The 14400-nt window shown below is 46.4% G+C and overlaps 1 protein-coding gene and 1 pseudogene across 4 annotated transcripts in view; one reads left to right on the top strand and one right to left on the bottom strand.

Moving 5' to 3' along the window:
• Plekhm1 (pleckstrin homology and RUN domain containing M1) overlaps nt 1–14400 on the bottom strand; it is a 52154-nt gene that overhangs the window by 13374 nt on the left and 24380 nt on the right. For all 4 annotated transcript variants that reach the window (XM_005369072.1, XM_026777020.1, XM_026777019.1 and 1 more), the window contains exons 5-6: nt 10034–10415; nt 2607–2886 (exon numbers count right to left, since the gene is read on the bottom strand). In XM_005369072.1, coding sequence (XP_005369129.1) covers nt 2607–2886; nt 10034–10415 — 662 coding nt within the window. The remainder of the gene's footprint in view (nt 1–2606; nt 2887–10033; nt 10416–14400) is intronic.
• LOC106144390 overlaps nt 14074–14400 on the top strand; it is a 5313-nt pseudogene continuing 4986 nt past the window's right edge.

The following is a 14400-nucleotide window of genomic DNA, read 5'->3' as shown; positions in this document are numbered from 1 at the left end:
GTTCCTGTCACCACACACGCTGTTGTTCCTGTCACCACACACGCTGCTGTCATTCTTTCCATGCTCAGACACCGTTTCTCTCGGTTCCCATCTCTAACTGCCACCCTGCTTCTCGGTCTCCTTTCCCGAAACACCGGGGAAACACCCACCTCTGCCTCCAGCTTCCCTGCTCCCAATCCTTCTTGAACCTGGTCCCATTAGGGTCTCACCTCCTCATGCTATTACAGCTGCTCCTTTGTGGCCACCAAAGCCTACCTTGTGGTCAATCCAAAAAAGCCTCCATAAAGCCCTCATTTCTAGCCTTCATCTCCCTGACCCCTTAAGCCTGGAGCACTTGGGACTCAGTATTTGTGCCTCAGCTCCATGAACACCCTCCTCCTAGCTGTTCTCACGCACTTTCAGGGATTTCTGTGAACACATGCACACATAAGTAAATAATAATAAAATAATACATGTTTAAATTAGCCAGGTCATGAGAAGCTCAGAACAAAAGCCCAAGCACTTCCTTCGGTCCTCGGTTCCACACGCCTCATCTTTCACACCACCACCACCACTGCCATCTACTCTGCTCACCATGGTGCCCTGGACGTGTCAAGCATGTTCCCAGAAGGGCGCTATTAACCACCTTCTCCCGGCTTGAAATGCAGATCACTCCATGCTCCCTTCACCCTGAGCGTCACCGCATCTGTGAGGATGGCCTTGGTCAAACTCTAGCAAGGCTCCTCTCCCTCTGGTCACAATGGACAGTTCCCCATCATCACCACTTGACCATACAACAATTACTGGTCAATTTTCCTGCATTCTGATGGGGGAAGGGTGGGGAGGAAGCTTCAGGAAGCTAGGACACTGTTCTCAGCACCCAGGGCAGTGCTGGGCAGTGCTGGGCACAGCAGAGAAATATCTCCTGCATGAGTATGTGGTTAGGTAGGTGAGTGAGGACCTGTGCACCGCAAGCTGCTCCTTGTTCCCTATGCCCCGGAACTACTCCCGAGCAGGAGCCTAAAAAACACATGATTCTCTCTTCCCGTCTGGACTAGAGTGTCAGGGAACCTAACAGCCGGCACATTAAGCCCTGACTCTCTGTGGTTAGAGACTACAGTCAGCCATGAGAGACAAGCCCAAGTCCTCTGCTGACGGCCTCCCATCAGAAAATGAGTGACAGAACCAACCTCAAGTGACTCATGCTTTTAATCTCGGCACTCGAGAAGCTACGGGAGGACTGTGACAAATCTGAGGCTAACTCAGGATGAGCAGCTGAGTTTCAGCCAACCTGTGCACAGTGTGAGACCTTGTCTCAAAACAAAACCAAACAAAACAAAACCAGCTGGGTGTGGCGGCACAGGCCTATAACCTCAATACTCGGGAGGCAGAGGCAGGTGGATCTTGTGAGTTTAAAGCCAGCCTGGTCTACATAGTGAGTCCCAGGACAGCCAGGGCTACAAAGTGAGACCCTGTCTCAGAAAAACAAACAAAAACCAAACCTAGCCGGGCGGTGGTGGCACACGTCTTTAATCTCAGCACTCGGGAGGCAGAGGCAGGCGGATCTGTGGGAGTTCAAGGCCAGCCTGGTCTACAAGAGCTAGTTCCGGGACAAGGCACCAAAGCTACAGAGAAACCTTGTCTCGAAAAACCAAAAAAACCAAACAAACAAAAAACCAAACCTAAACATTTTGAGGGTTGCTGAAAATTAAGCGAGGGTTACTTAATGCTGGTAGGAATTCTCAGGGCATGGAGCTCAAGCCATCCCATAAACAGAACATGGAGGGCTGAACCGCACCATGGGTCTGATAAATCTGCTAGGGGTGCTCCCTCAACAGTCCATATAAAAGGCCTTTAGAAGGATCCAGCTGGCCTTCAAGGGCAGGTTCTCCTCCAAGTTACGGAAGGAGTCTGTGGGCTCTCTGCCATCCTAAATGTCTTGCTTTCGTTTTCCACAGTACTGGAGACTGAACCCAGGGTTCACACCTTAGGTCAGTGTTTGATCACTCAGCTATATCCCCTGTATATCATTTCACTTTTTTGAAATAAGGTTATGTTAAGAGACCCAAGCTGGCCTTGAACCCACTCAGTGTCCTATGAAATTGAGATCCTCCTGCCTCTACCTGCCGAGCAGCTGAAATGGTGGGTCGGCTTTGCTATCCTAAACGTCACTGACAATAGTTCCATTTCAGTATATGACATAAACCAGGAGGAGTGGCACACACCTGAAATCCCAGCACTGCAGAGGCTAACACACGGAGATGGTGTGAATTTGAGGCCATTCTCAGCTACACATTAAGCACTAAGCAAGCCAGGATTATAGAGAAAGACCCTGCCTCAAAAAAAAAAATTACATTTTGTAATCAGGCCTGTTGTTTGTTCTTCTTTCTCTGAGGCACAGGTGGCCTGGCCGGCTGGTGCTGCTGAGCGTTCGGAGTGCGGCACCCGTGGGCAGTTCTGCCGCTGCTCTAGAGGACTGTGTGAGGGAGTGCGGCACCTTCCCGGAAGTGCTTTCCTGCCTCCACACCCTGGATGGACACGCTACCTGTCTGCAATGGCTAAGAGGACTGAGAGCTGTCTTTTGAAAGACACTGTCCCTGGGGATGGGACTCTATAGAGACACCTACCCATCTGCCTCCGATGCACCACACAGAAATTTTTATGATCTTGTGCCAGCACGGACGCTGGGGCTGCTTTGGCATTCCTGCAGTCTGGTGAAGGCACACCTGCTTCGTCTAAGGCCCCCAGGGAACAGCTCTTTCTTGGTCCTTGAGAAAAACACCTGTGGAGAGCAGGCCGTGACTCTGGAGTCCCATCTGGAGAGGTGGTGCCATCAGAAGCACTCTTGGGAGTGTGCTGCTGGGGAGGTCGGCAGAAGTCATCTTCAGAAATCCAGCTCTTGCCTTTCTGTAAGAAAAAGGAATGAGGCAGTCTTTTAAGAGCTTTAAAAGTATTTTCTTGCCGGGCGGTGGTGGCGCACGCCTTTAATCCCAGCACTTGGGAGGCAGAGGCAGGCGGATCTCTGTGAGTTCGAGACCAGCCTGGTCTACAGAGCTAGTTCCAGGATAGGCTCCAAAGCCACAGAGAAACCCTGTCTCGAAAAACCAAAAAAAAAAAAAAAAAATTTTCTTACAGTTCACATATAATAAAATTAAAAATATGGGGCAGGAGAAATGGCTCAAGGGTTAAGAACACTTGTTACTATTGCAAAGGACCCACGTTTGGTTCCCAGTGCCCACAGTTCCTGTAACTCCAGCTCCAGTAAATCTGTCGCCTTTTTCTGGCCTCCGTGAGCAAGTGCACGCTCATACTCACTTTCCTAGATAAAATACAACTTAAAAGTGGGTGTGCAACTCCATGTCTTTGGTATACTCACAGAGACGTATATGTATATCTAAGTTTGGAATATTTTCACCATCCACAAACCAAACAAACCCCCTACCCACTAACAGACGTGTCTATCTCCCAAGCCCCCTGTCTTGGGCAGGCTATGCTTAAACTTCACATTTAACTGAGACTAGCATGCTGTTTTTGGCTATACCATTTTACTTTCCCATCTGCACTGCATGAGGCTGATATTAGGGGGGGGAGGAAGGGGCACATGGAGGCCAGAGGACAACTTTAGCCGGTTTTCTCCTTCCATCTTTATGTGGGCTCTGGGGATCACACTTAGGTTGTCAGGCTGGAGTGGAAGGCTCCTTCACTTACCTGCTGAGCACTCGCCAGCCCCACAGCTTCCTTCTAAACTCTCCAACCTCTGCCACTCTGTCTTCCTGCCATGCTGACCTGTGAAGAGTTCTCACTGCAGTTCTGATTTGCATTTCCTTAATGCCTAATGGCAAGAGAACATCTTTCCATATTGGTGATCTCTATCTTTTCTTTGGATTTTTATTTTGAATTGGGTTTATGGCTTTGTTGTTAGGGTTGACCTCTGCCTCAGCTCCAGAAGACCTGCTGAAATCTTAACCCTCAGAATGTGATGTCTCTAGACAGGGTCCTTGCAAACATAATTAGTTCAGATGCACATGTACTTCATCCAACACGACGGATGTTTTCATAAGAGGAGACATAGTGGCACACACCATTCCCAGGACTCTGGAGCAAAGATAAGCAGATCTCTACGAGTTCAGGGCAGCCTGATCTGCAGTGAGTTCCAGGCTAGACCCTGGCTCAAAACCAAAGAGGAAAGGAGATGACACAGAGGAGGGAGAAGCATGGGATCATGGAGGGAGTGGAGGGGTGCACCTACAAGCCACAGAACACCAAGAATACTAAGACCTACGGAAGACAGGGCAGAGGTTCCTCCTCAGCATCTGCAGAGGGAACCAAGCCCGCAGACATCTGGCTCTGGGCCTGGCTTCTAGTACTACTGAGGAACACATGATACTTTGTTACAGCTGTTTTAGGAAAACAATAAAAATGACAAGAGTTCTGGGCAGATTCTGGACACCAGAACCGTACTGGGCTATCTGATTAGACAATAATTTCTTCTATTCTATGCTATCTTTTACTTTATTTTTTATCCCTCTCCCTTCCCCTCTTTCTGAGAAACTGTCTACAGCCAAGGTTGATCTCGAGGTCATTACATAGCCCAGGCTAGCTTTGTGCGCCCCCCCGACTCAGTGTCTCAGGCACTAGAACTACAGGCACAAGCCCCTACGCCCAGCTTCTGTTTTCCTTCTTAGTGGTGCCTTCTGGAGTGCAGAGGTGTTTCAATTTCAAGCCTAATTTAGCCAGTTTTCCTTCTGTCTGAGCTCCTGCTGCTTTATCTCAGAACCAACTGCTAAAACTAATGTCACCAAGATTTACTCCTACGTTTCTGCTGAGAGCTTTATTAGCTCTTACAGCTCTGTGACCCATTTTGAGTCAACTTCTGTGTGAGATGTAAGGAAGGGGTGCAGCTTGATTCTCTTGCAGGGGCAATAGAGGGGTACCAGCACTTCAGGCTGTTTGGTCTTGGAGATTTGGAATGAGGGAGGTGTGGTATGTGGGGTTTAGTCCCAAATTATTGCTTCTAATTCTGCTCCCCACATTGAGAAGGTTCTTGCAGCCCCTAGCAGGGAGGTCCTTCCCCTCCCCTTCCCCCCATCTACAATGTGAGTCTGTTCACTGACAGGGGAAGTTGGGGATATCTGGAGCCAGTCAGCCTGTGAGAATATTGTTCAGTTCCTATTTTTCACTACTGCAAGCCTTTCTGCCTTTCTATGCTGGAACATGAAAGAGCAGGAGCAAGGAAGCTGGCTGGTTGCACTGACTGTCTATACAAAGGAAATGAGTCACCCAAGGGCAGGACTCGCCCCACTGCTCTGTTAAGTGCTACCAATCTCTGACATTGCTATTTCCAACCCCTCAATCAAGACTGCCTTCCCTGCTGCTTGTAGACAGGGAGGCGGGTTCAGGCTGGCTGTGTCAGAGGGTTGGTCTGGACAGTTTAGTGCATTCAGATGTGACAAGACTCCTGAAGCAAAGAGGCAAGTTCTGATTCAGGCACTGGGGGGAGCTCTCCAGAACCCGGCTCCCAGGGCCTCTTCATGTGACTTTCAGAGATGGCAGGGCTTCCTTCCACTAGGGACAGGATGATGTGTCAGAAGGGTGGCTGCTAGGGACCATGCAAAACTGGTCTAAACAAAGAATGTCTGGGTCACCAAGACCCAGATGATTCCCCGAGGAAAATGGGTGTGAGGAAAAGCTCCCAGGAGCCACATGGCCATCCTGGTGACCTCACACACACCTGGTGATCCTGCCCTGTGCAAGCCCCAGGAGGAGAGGGCTCTATCCCTCAGGATTCCACCAGGGGTCACCTCTCACCACTGGAAGCCCCCTGCTCATACCCTCTCATCTCCCAGGCAGCGTATCACCCTACTCAGTGAGACCTGCTCATCTCCATCCTGTAAGGCTGTTCCCAAATATCATTTTTCTTGATAATGTCAGCAAAAATGCAGGGCATAGAGTCATAAAAGATAGGAGACCTTTCATTTGCACAAGAGTGTGAACAACTCCGTGGAGTCAGTTCTCTCTATCCACCTTTATTTGGGTTCCAGTGATGAAACTCGGGTCGCTAGACTTGTGCGGCAGGTATTTTGACTCACTGAGCCATCTTCTGGTCTAAAGGACGAACTCCTGACTACACAACTGCCTTCACTGTAAAACAACAGAGGTGGGTGGAAGGATCAGGAGGGATGGAGACAATTGTGGATTCATAGGTTCGTGTGGTGTGTGTGTGTGTGTGTGTGTGTGTGTGTGTGGACAGGGAGACTACTAAGAAATGTTCAGAGTCCCCTGACCTCAAAGCAGCCACCGGGAGATGATTCTCTAGAGAAAGGCTCTGTTCCTCTCAAACAACAACGGGAAACAGTGGGGCAGGTCCCACTGAGGGAGCACTGAGGGTGTATCTGCTTCATGGGGCGGGGCAGAGAAAGAATGCCTGAGCAATAATGGATCATGGCAATCACATGATCACCATCTGTTTCCCTTTTCTCTTACCTCGTTCTGCCACCCTCCCATGTCTGCCTGCTTAGAGCCTCATATCTGGCCAGCTCTGTTCCTTCAAACTGTAAGGAGATCACCACTGGCCTGGGAACTACATCAGAGCAGCATCTGCCATTACGAATCCAAGCCAGAGGGATGCCGCCTTGCGCTATTAGATACCAGGAGACGATGGTTAAGGGATGCAATAGTCCCTGGATCATCTTCAGAAGGACTGGACTTTCTGTTCAGGCTGTCCTCGTTATGCCTGTGTGCATAACTTCAGGAGGGGATCCCAAGCCACAAACACACAGTGTGTGGCACAGTGATTAGGCCAGGCTTAGTCACCCATAGGAGCTCCCCACTCCCTTCCTCCCCAGCACTTAGCTGTAGTGTAATTACAATGTACATCATCAGTTGTCTAATCTGGTGGCTGACCCCAAAGTTCAGGACTCTTGTCCGTCCTGTTTCATCACATCCCTAGCATCTATCACGGTGCTTGGCTCACAGTCAATGCTTTGTGCAGAATGATTATAAACAAACATTTGACAAAGAAAGGCTGAATGGTTCTCAGGGCTGTAAAAGCTTGATGGTGACTAGACTAACCCTGCCAACAACAAAAGACAACCAAAGAGGGATTGATGAATTCTGCCTTCTAAATAAGGTAGAACAGATAATGAAGACAGCCACGGGGATGGTGTTTTTCAGACCTGGGGGGCAAAAAGGCTGGGACAGCACTAAGACACAGGGGACAGTCGGGAAGGGTCCAGGCACAGGGGACAGTTACTGTAAAAGTTGGAGCCTATAAGGAACTTGCTTTATCTAGGATGCTGACAGGAAGCTAGAGGGTCATTCTATGGACGGGGAAGAATTATGTTGAGAGGTCAGCTACCCAGTCCCGTCATCTCTGGGACTCTGATGAGGCACAATGTCTGTGATGAGGTCAAGGTCACACTTGGGAGCTCCCTCGAGACACAGACAGCCACTCCTTAAAGCATCCTGTCTGAAGACCTTCCAACCTTCGGCACATCTTTATGACTGCTTAGTTGAGGCCTCATAAAATGCATCTTCCAGGAGTAAATCTGGAACCATTTTCAGAAGGGTAAATACAGAGAATCTGACTCAGTTATAGAATTACATGATTTTCATAGTCAGAGTCAATACTCTGAGGTAGATCAAAGATCAAGCAGATGTCCACATAGAAAAATATAAATTGAAGCCAGAGAGGTGGCTCAGTGGGTAAGGTACCTGTAGCCAAACCCGACGACTTGAGATTGATCCCGAGAAACCACACGGTGGAAGGAGATAACTGACCCCCGGAAGATGTCCTCTGGTCTCCATTTGTGTGCTACAGCACACTTAAGTGGCCACATGCACACTTTCACATGCACACACACACTCAATCAATGGATGTAAGTAAACAACAAGTTGACTGCTACCTCACGACCAAGCACGGGAAGTGAAGGCAGGATAATCAGAAAGGCAAAGTCATTTTCGGCTTAGAACATGATCAGTATGAGGTCAGCATTAGCTAAATGAGACCCTGTCTCAAAAATCAGAAAACAAAACCAGAACAAAACCCAAAAACCAAAGCACATGAATTCAACTTAAAAATGGGCTGGAGAGATGGCTCAGTGGTTAAGAGCACTGGCTGCTCTTCCAGAGGACTCTGGTTTGATTCCCAGCACCCACATGGTGATTCACAGCCATCTGTAACTCCAGTAACAGGGAATCAAATGTCCTTTTCTGGCCTCTGTGAACACCAGGAACACATGCGGTGCACATACATACATACATGCATGCATGCAAAACACCCATACACATAAAATAAAAATTAAAAAATAGAACGTTATGGTTATGGTGCTTATATGGTCTTCTATAAGCAAAGGAAAGGGCATTCTTTAATCAACAGAAACCTAGAGATTAAAAACACCACGAGCTACCGCCAGGATGGCTATAATAATAGAACCGTTTGAAACTAGATAATTACAGCTGTTGGTAGCGATGCTGAGAAACGCACTGCTGGAAATGTAGACTAGGCCAGCTGCTTTGGAAAACAATTTGGCAGTTCCACAAAAGGTTAAAAATAGAGTTACTATATGATCCAAAAATTCTACTAATAGATTTTTATGTACCTAAGAAAATTAAAAGCATGGCCATAAGAAATCTTGCACACCCATGTTTATAACACTATTTGTAGCATCCAAAAAGTATTAATAACCCAAGTGCTCAACAACACATAAATATCACATGACTTAGTCACACACTGGAAAATATCATGGAGTATTTATTACTCAGCAGAAACAGGGATGAAGAACTGACACATGCTGTAACGTGGGCAAACACTGTTATTGGTTGATTTTTGAAATAGGGTCTTCTTATGCAGACTAATTTGGCCTCATGATCTTCCTGCCTCTGCCTCCTGTGTGCTAGGCTAACAGACATGACCCATCATATCCAACTGAATTAATTTTTAAACCATCATGCTTAGGGGCATGGGAAGATGGCTCAGTCAGTAAAATGCTTGCCATACAAACATGAGGACTTAATTTAGGATCCTCAGCACCCATGTATGCAGCAGCATACCTATGGATTCCACACGTACGTGTGCACATATACAGAAACAGCTGAAGTCAATCACAAAAACATGTTATTCCATTTATATGAAATTTCCAGAACAGATAAATCTATGGAGACCAAACAGTGGTTGTCTGAGGTTGAGGGGAACAACCGTTAGTAAAATTTCTTTAAATGGGTGATTTAAATGTTCTAAAATTACATAGTAGTGATAGCTCTACAATCATAAACAAACCAAAAATCACTGAGTTACACTCCCATGTGATATGAATTGTAACCAATAAGTCAGTGTGACAGTGCTTATTTTACACACCATGCCTAAATCTAGACTGGCCACATTTTCCTTTCTTTTTTTAGAAACAGTATCTCACTACGCAGCCTTCAATTCAAGACCTTCCTGCTTCCACCTCAAAGCACTGAGATTATAGATACATGCATGACCAGAGCCATCTGGTCGGGACACATCTGAGTGCCTAATAGCCACTGTTGGTTTAGTGACTGCCACATTTGACCACAAAGTTCACAACCTGGGCCATGTGAAAAATGAGTATTTTTAGAGGGTACTTATAAAAATTATTTTAAGTAGTAAAAAGAAAACCAAAGCTTAGGCAGGTGAAATGGCTTCTCCAAGAGTGTAAACTTGGAGTCACTCCCAGAGTGAATGGTGGTAGCTTGACAACGGAGGTCGAACAGTGTATGGTTCCTGCCAAAAAACAATAAAAACCCAAACAACAAAATCCAAGCAGAGTGTGGTATGAAATGGGAATCACTTTCCTCACGGACTGGGCGTGAAGACAAGAAGAGATGTTTATGGGATCCATCGTTGCAATGCCCGGCTCCCCTCTACTACTGACACACCAAGACACATTAGCTCATCATCACCATGCTGATAATACTGCCCTATTCCAGGACAAGGAAGCTAACGAGATGGCAGAACCACTCTGGTCACTGGATGGGGAAACTTCAGCTTTGAGTCATTCCCGAGACTCCCCTGAACAGCCTTGACACTCACCGGACTGGCAGGAGAGGAAACCACAAGCTTCGGTCCAAATCCATCACATTCCAGGGCCAGCTGACCGCTCCCTTGGCCAGCTGTTCGGTCCACAAGACTAGAAGGCTGCTGGTCTGAAGAGCTCTCTGCAGGGGCAGCTTGGGCAGTGCCCAGCTGCTGCACCTCTGGGGTCTCTTGGGGAAGCAGCTGATGCTTGTGGCCACCACTTGGGGTCCCAGAGGAAACGTGGGCAGGAAGCTCTGCAGGCCCCTCAAAGCGCAGCTGTGTAGCTAGGCTGTGGAGGGACAGTGGGGTCTGGAGCGTGGTGGCGGTCTCTGTCTCTTGGCTTGGTCCGCTGCTCAGCACGGAGTTTACCTGGGCTTTGCTGAATTCTGACAATACCCTAGAAGTTTTAAACAAACAACAAACCTGTGTGACAAGTTGGTGGCTAGGATGTCCGCAGCTACTGGAGCAGTGGTAAGAACAGAAATTTAAAACCAAACAACACTCTAACCACTCACCCCATTCCTCAGACCCCACACAGGCCTCCTCTGGTGCTCCTCACTGACACCAGGACTTGGGACACAGTGGGTGGCCGGTGAGCTGTGGGGCCCCATCACAGGTGGCACATTCACATGGCAGAAATGAGGATTAGATCGAGTGGGAGCTGGGAGCTGAGAAACTGAACATTGTGGGTCCAGAGAATCTGGTTGGCCAAATGTAGGTGTGTAGACAATGGCTCCCCTAGTGTCATCTGTGGTAGAGCCTTAGCATGGGGCTCCTCAATAGCTAAGAGCTGAGGCACTGAGAGTCTGCTCTCTGAGAGAGCGGACAGTCATGGGGCACGGGGGCTATAGTGAGGCGCAAAGATCCTCAAAGGCTTCCTAAATATAGAGAAGCTTCATGTCCCCAAAACCTCTGCCAGAGCTCGGTGATTTCCCACATGGTATGGAAGGGTGAGCACAAACCCAAGGGTGTAACTTACTGATGTCTCCTTGTGAGGTTACTGCCCCTTGTCCCCTCCGAGGGACCACAGAGGACCAACATTACTGCCTTTGCACTCATATGTGTATACTTCTGGGCCTTCTGCAATGTGCCCTGGCTAGTGACTGCTCCTCCCTCTCCTAGGCTTCTGGGAATCCAAGTTACGTTTTTAAGATAAACTATTGGTTATTTCTTCTTTCACTTACAGAACAAGCACACTACGGATAAATGCTGGTTCAGAGGGCAACAAGGCTGCCTGCAGCGCAAAGATGGCCTGAGCTCACGCCAGCTTAGATGGAGTAAGTGCCCCTCAGTTTGGGTCGACGGAAATGATCCTGGGAGGCAAAGCACTTGCCTATTCTCGCCTACCCCATGCCAACCCCACTGACATTCCAAGACAACAGAGTCAGCAGGTGTCACCAAACCAAGCCATTACAACCACATTTTCACACGGGTGCCAGCACATTCCAGGGGGCTAAGAGAACAAACAGTCTTTGCAACAAATGGTGCTGTGAAAAGGAGCCAATCATGGAAAAGAATAAAGTTGGAAACCTAGCCCCACCACTTACAAACTTACCTCAAATGCACTAAAGACCTCAATGTAAGAGCTGAAGCTATGAAACTCTTACAAGAAAATATAGATATAAGTGTGTCTTTGAGTTAGGTAATTCTCAGATGTGACATCTAAACCAGAAGCAATCGGTCAAAATAATAAACTGGGTTTCATCAAAATTAAAAACCTTCTGTGTGAGACAAGGTCTTTCCAGGTAACTCAGGCTGATTCTTCTGCTTCAGCTCCCCGAGCGACAGGATTGTAAGCAGGCACTGCCATGCCTTGCAAAAATCAAACTTTCATGATTCATAAAATACTATCAAAAAAGTGGCTGGGCAGTGGTAGCGCATGCCTTTGATTCCAGCACTTGGGAGGCAGAGGCAGATGGAGCTCTGAGTTTGAGGCCAGCCTGGTCTACAGAGTGAGTTCCAGGATAGCCAGGGCTACATAGAGAAACCCTATCTCAAACACAATAAGTTCCAATCTACAAAGTGAAACCCTGTCTAAAAACACCACCACCACCACCACAACAACAACAGTAACACACACACAATAAAAGAGAAGAGAGATGGAGGGCTGGGATGCACAGCTCAGAGTGGTAACACTTGCTATTATATGTAAAGTCCTGGATTTGATTGCCATCCTGAGGGGAAGAAAGACAGAAATGACAATATAAGGGGAAAGACTTGTACCATCCAATACTCAGAATATATCAAAATTTGTTGATATTGTCTATAAATGTTTGCTGACATTTAAAGGGGGATATGCTATAAAGATTTGCATTGGTACAGATTTCAGTTTACTGATACAAATTTAAGGTCAATTTTGTTATACTGTGTGTATATATATTTCTGCTCTTGACCAAGGTATTGTGATTGTGCAGCTCATTTAAAAATGTAATGTATAATTAAGAAATATAGGTAGAGAGGTCATCTATAATAGTCAAGCTTGTAGTCATGTTAGTTGATTTTCTAGTTGTACAGAGATGTATTTCAGATGGATAGGGATACTTCAAATCTTTCAAAGACTACAGAATATGACATTTAAAGTGTTTCAAGAATTTAGGACTTTTCATGACAGTGAGATGCATCTGCTCCTGGCAGCAACAATTACTTCAAGAGGATGATGGGCATCGAAGAGGCTCCTTACAGAGCTGGCTAGCCATTTGGGCAAGAAACTGTTCTTGCCTGGACTGCCTGAAGTTATACTATATGAACTAGACATGCAGGACCCACAGAGAAATGACTGCTGAACTTGCCTAAAGGTGAGACCATCCTTCAGGGTTCCTGCTTTATAAGAGTCTGCCAGACATTCCACAGGACACAGAAGAAAGTGATTGACAAAATGCCAATATAGATAAAACTGTCTTTGAAATTTCCTGCTTCACGGAAAAGTCTGCTGGATACTATGGGCCTGTAGGCTGGATATGGATGCCCCAACGGTACAGAAGAACTTTGAGTGACTGCCCAGGCAGCAAGATGTCTCTGTCATTTTTAGAGTTTTGGAAGTTGCTTATAATGCACTTCCTATTAACTTAGGTAATATTATATCCTTCTGGAGTCTTTGATGGAGTTGAAGAATTTATAGTTATCGTTTTCCTTAGATATGATAAAAGATAAAGTAGATATAAATATTATAACTGTAATTCTTGTTTGACACCTGTTTGTTGTATGTAATTTTACTATGTTAAAGTTAAAACCTTCCTTTTTATTTAAACAGAAAAGGGGAGGTGATATGAGAGTCCCCTTTGAATACCATTGTTGAATAAAGAAACTGTTTCGGATCTATAGCAGGAGGAAAGAGCTAGGCGGGGAAAACTAAGCTGAATGCTGGGAGAAAGGAGGTGGAGCCATGAACCCCCGCCAGAGACAGACACTAGGAACTTTACCCAGTAAGCCACGGCTACGTGGTGATACACAGATTACTAAAAATGTGTTAAATTAAGATGTAAGAATTAGCCAATAAGAAGCTAGAGCTAATGGGCCAAGCAATGATTTAAATAATATGGTTTCTGTGTGATTATTCTGGATCTGAGCTGCTGGGCAGCTGGGAAACAAACAAGTGGCCTCTCAGAGCAAAAATTCCTACAACCAGCAGTAAAATGACAAATAACTGAAGCTAAAATGGACAAAGAGACTGAAAATACTTCTGTGAAGACATCTTCAGTAAGTGCATGGTAGGGCGCTCAACACCACTGGCCACCAGGGAAATGCAAACAGCCGTGAGGATGCATTACTTTATACTCACTAGGATGGCCACAATGAAAAACAACAATGCTGGCAAAAATTTGGGGAAATTAACTTTTTTAAATTTATTTTTTGTAGACAGAATCTCAAACTTGCTATTTAGCCAAGGTTGGCCTTGAACTTCTAAGTCTCCTGCCTCTACTGCTCTCATTTCCAGCTAATGAATTAGCTGTTGTATGTTAATATTAAGAATATAAAATGGGGACGCACCCGCGCGCCGGGCAGAGGCTAGGGACGGTGCTCTCTTCCTGGAAGCCGCCTTTCCAGAATCACAAGGACTAGGAAGCTGAGGGGAGACTAGAGAACTTAGTGATTTGGCCCGTGACCCTCCAGCACAATGTTCTGCAGGTCCAGTTGGAGATGACATGTTTCATTGGCAAGCCACAATTATGGGACCTAATGATAGCCCATATCAAGGTGGTGTATTCTTTTTGACAATTCATTTTCCTACAGACTACCCCTTCAAACCACCTAAGGTTGCATTTACAACAAGAATTTATCATCCAAATATTAACAGTAATGGCAGCATTTGTCTTGATATTCTAAGATCACAGTGGTCTCCTGCTTTAACTATTTCTAAAGTTCTTTTATCCATTTGTTCTCTG

Source organism: Microtus ochrogaster, unplaced genomic scaffold (assembly GCF_000317375.1).
Source record: "Microtus ochrogaster isolate Prairie Vole_2 unplaced genomic scaffold, MicOch1.0 UNK44, whole genome shotgun sequence".
Lineage (NCBI taxonomy): Eukaryota > Metazoa > Chordata > Mammalia > Rodentia > Cricetidae > Microtus > Microtus ochrogaster.
The sequence above is the reverse complement of the archived record's forward strand: the minus strand, read 5'-3'. Positions and strand labels throughout refer to the sequence as shown.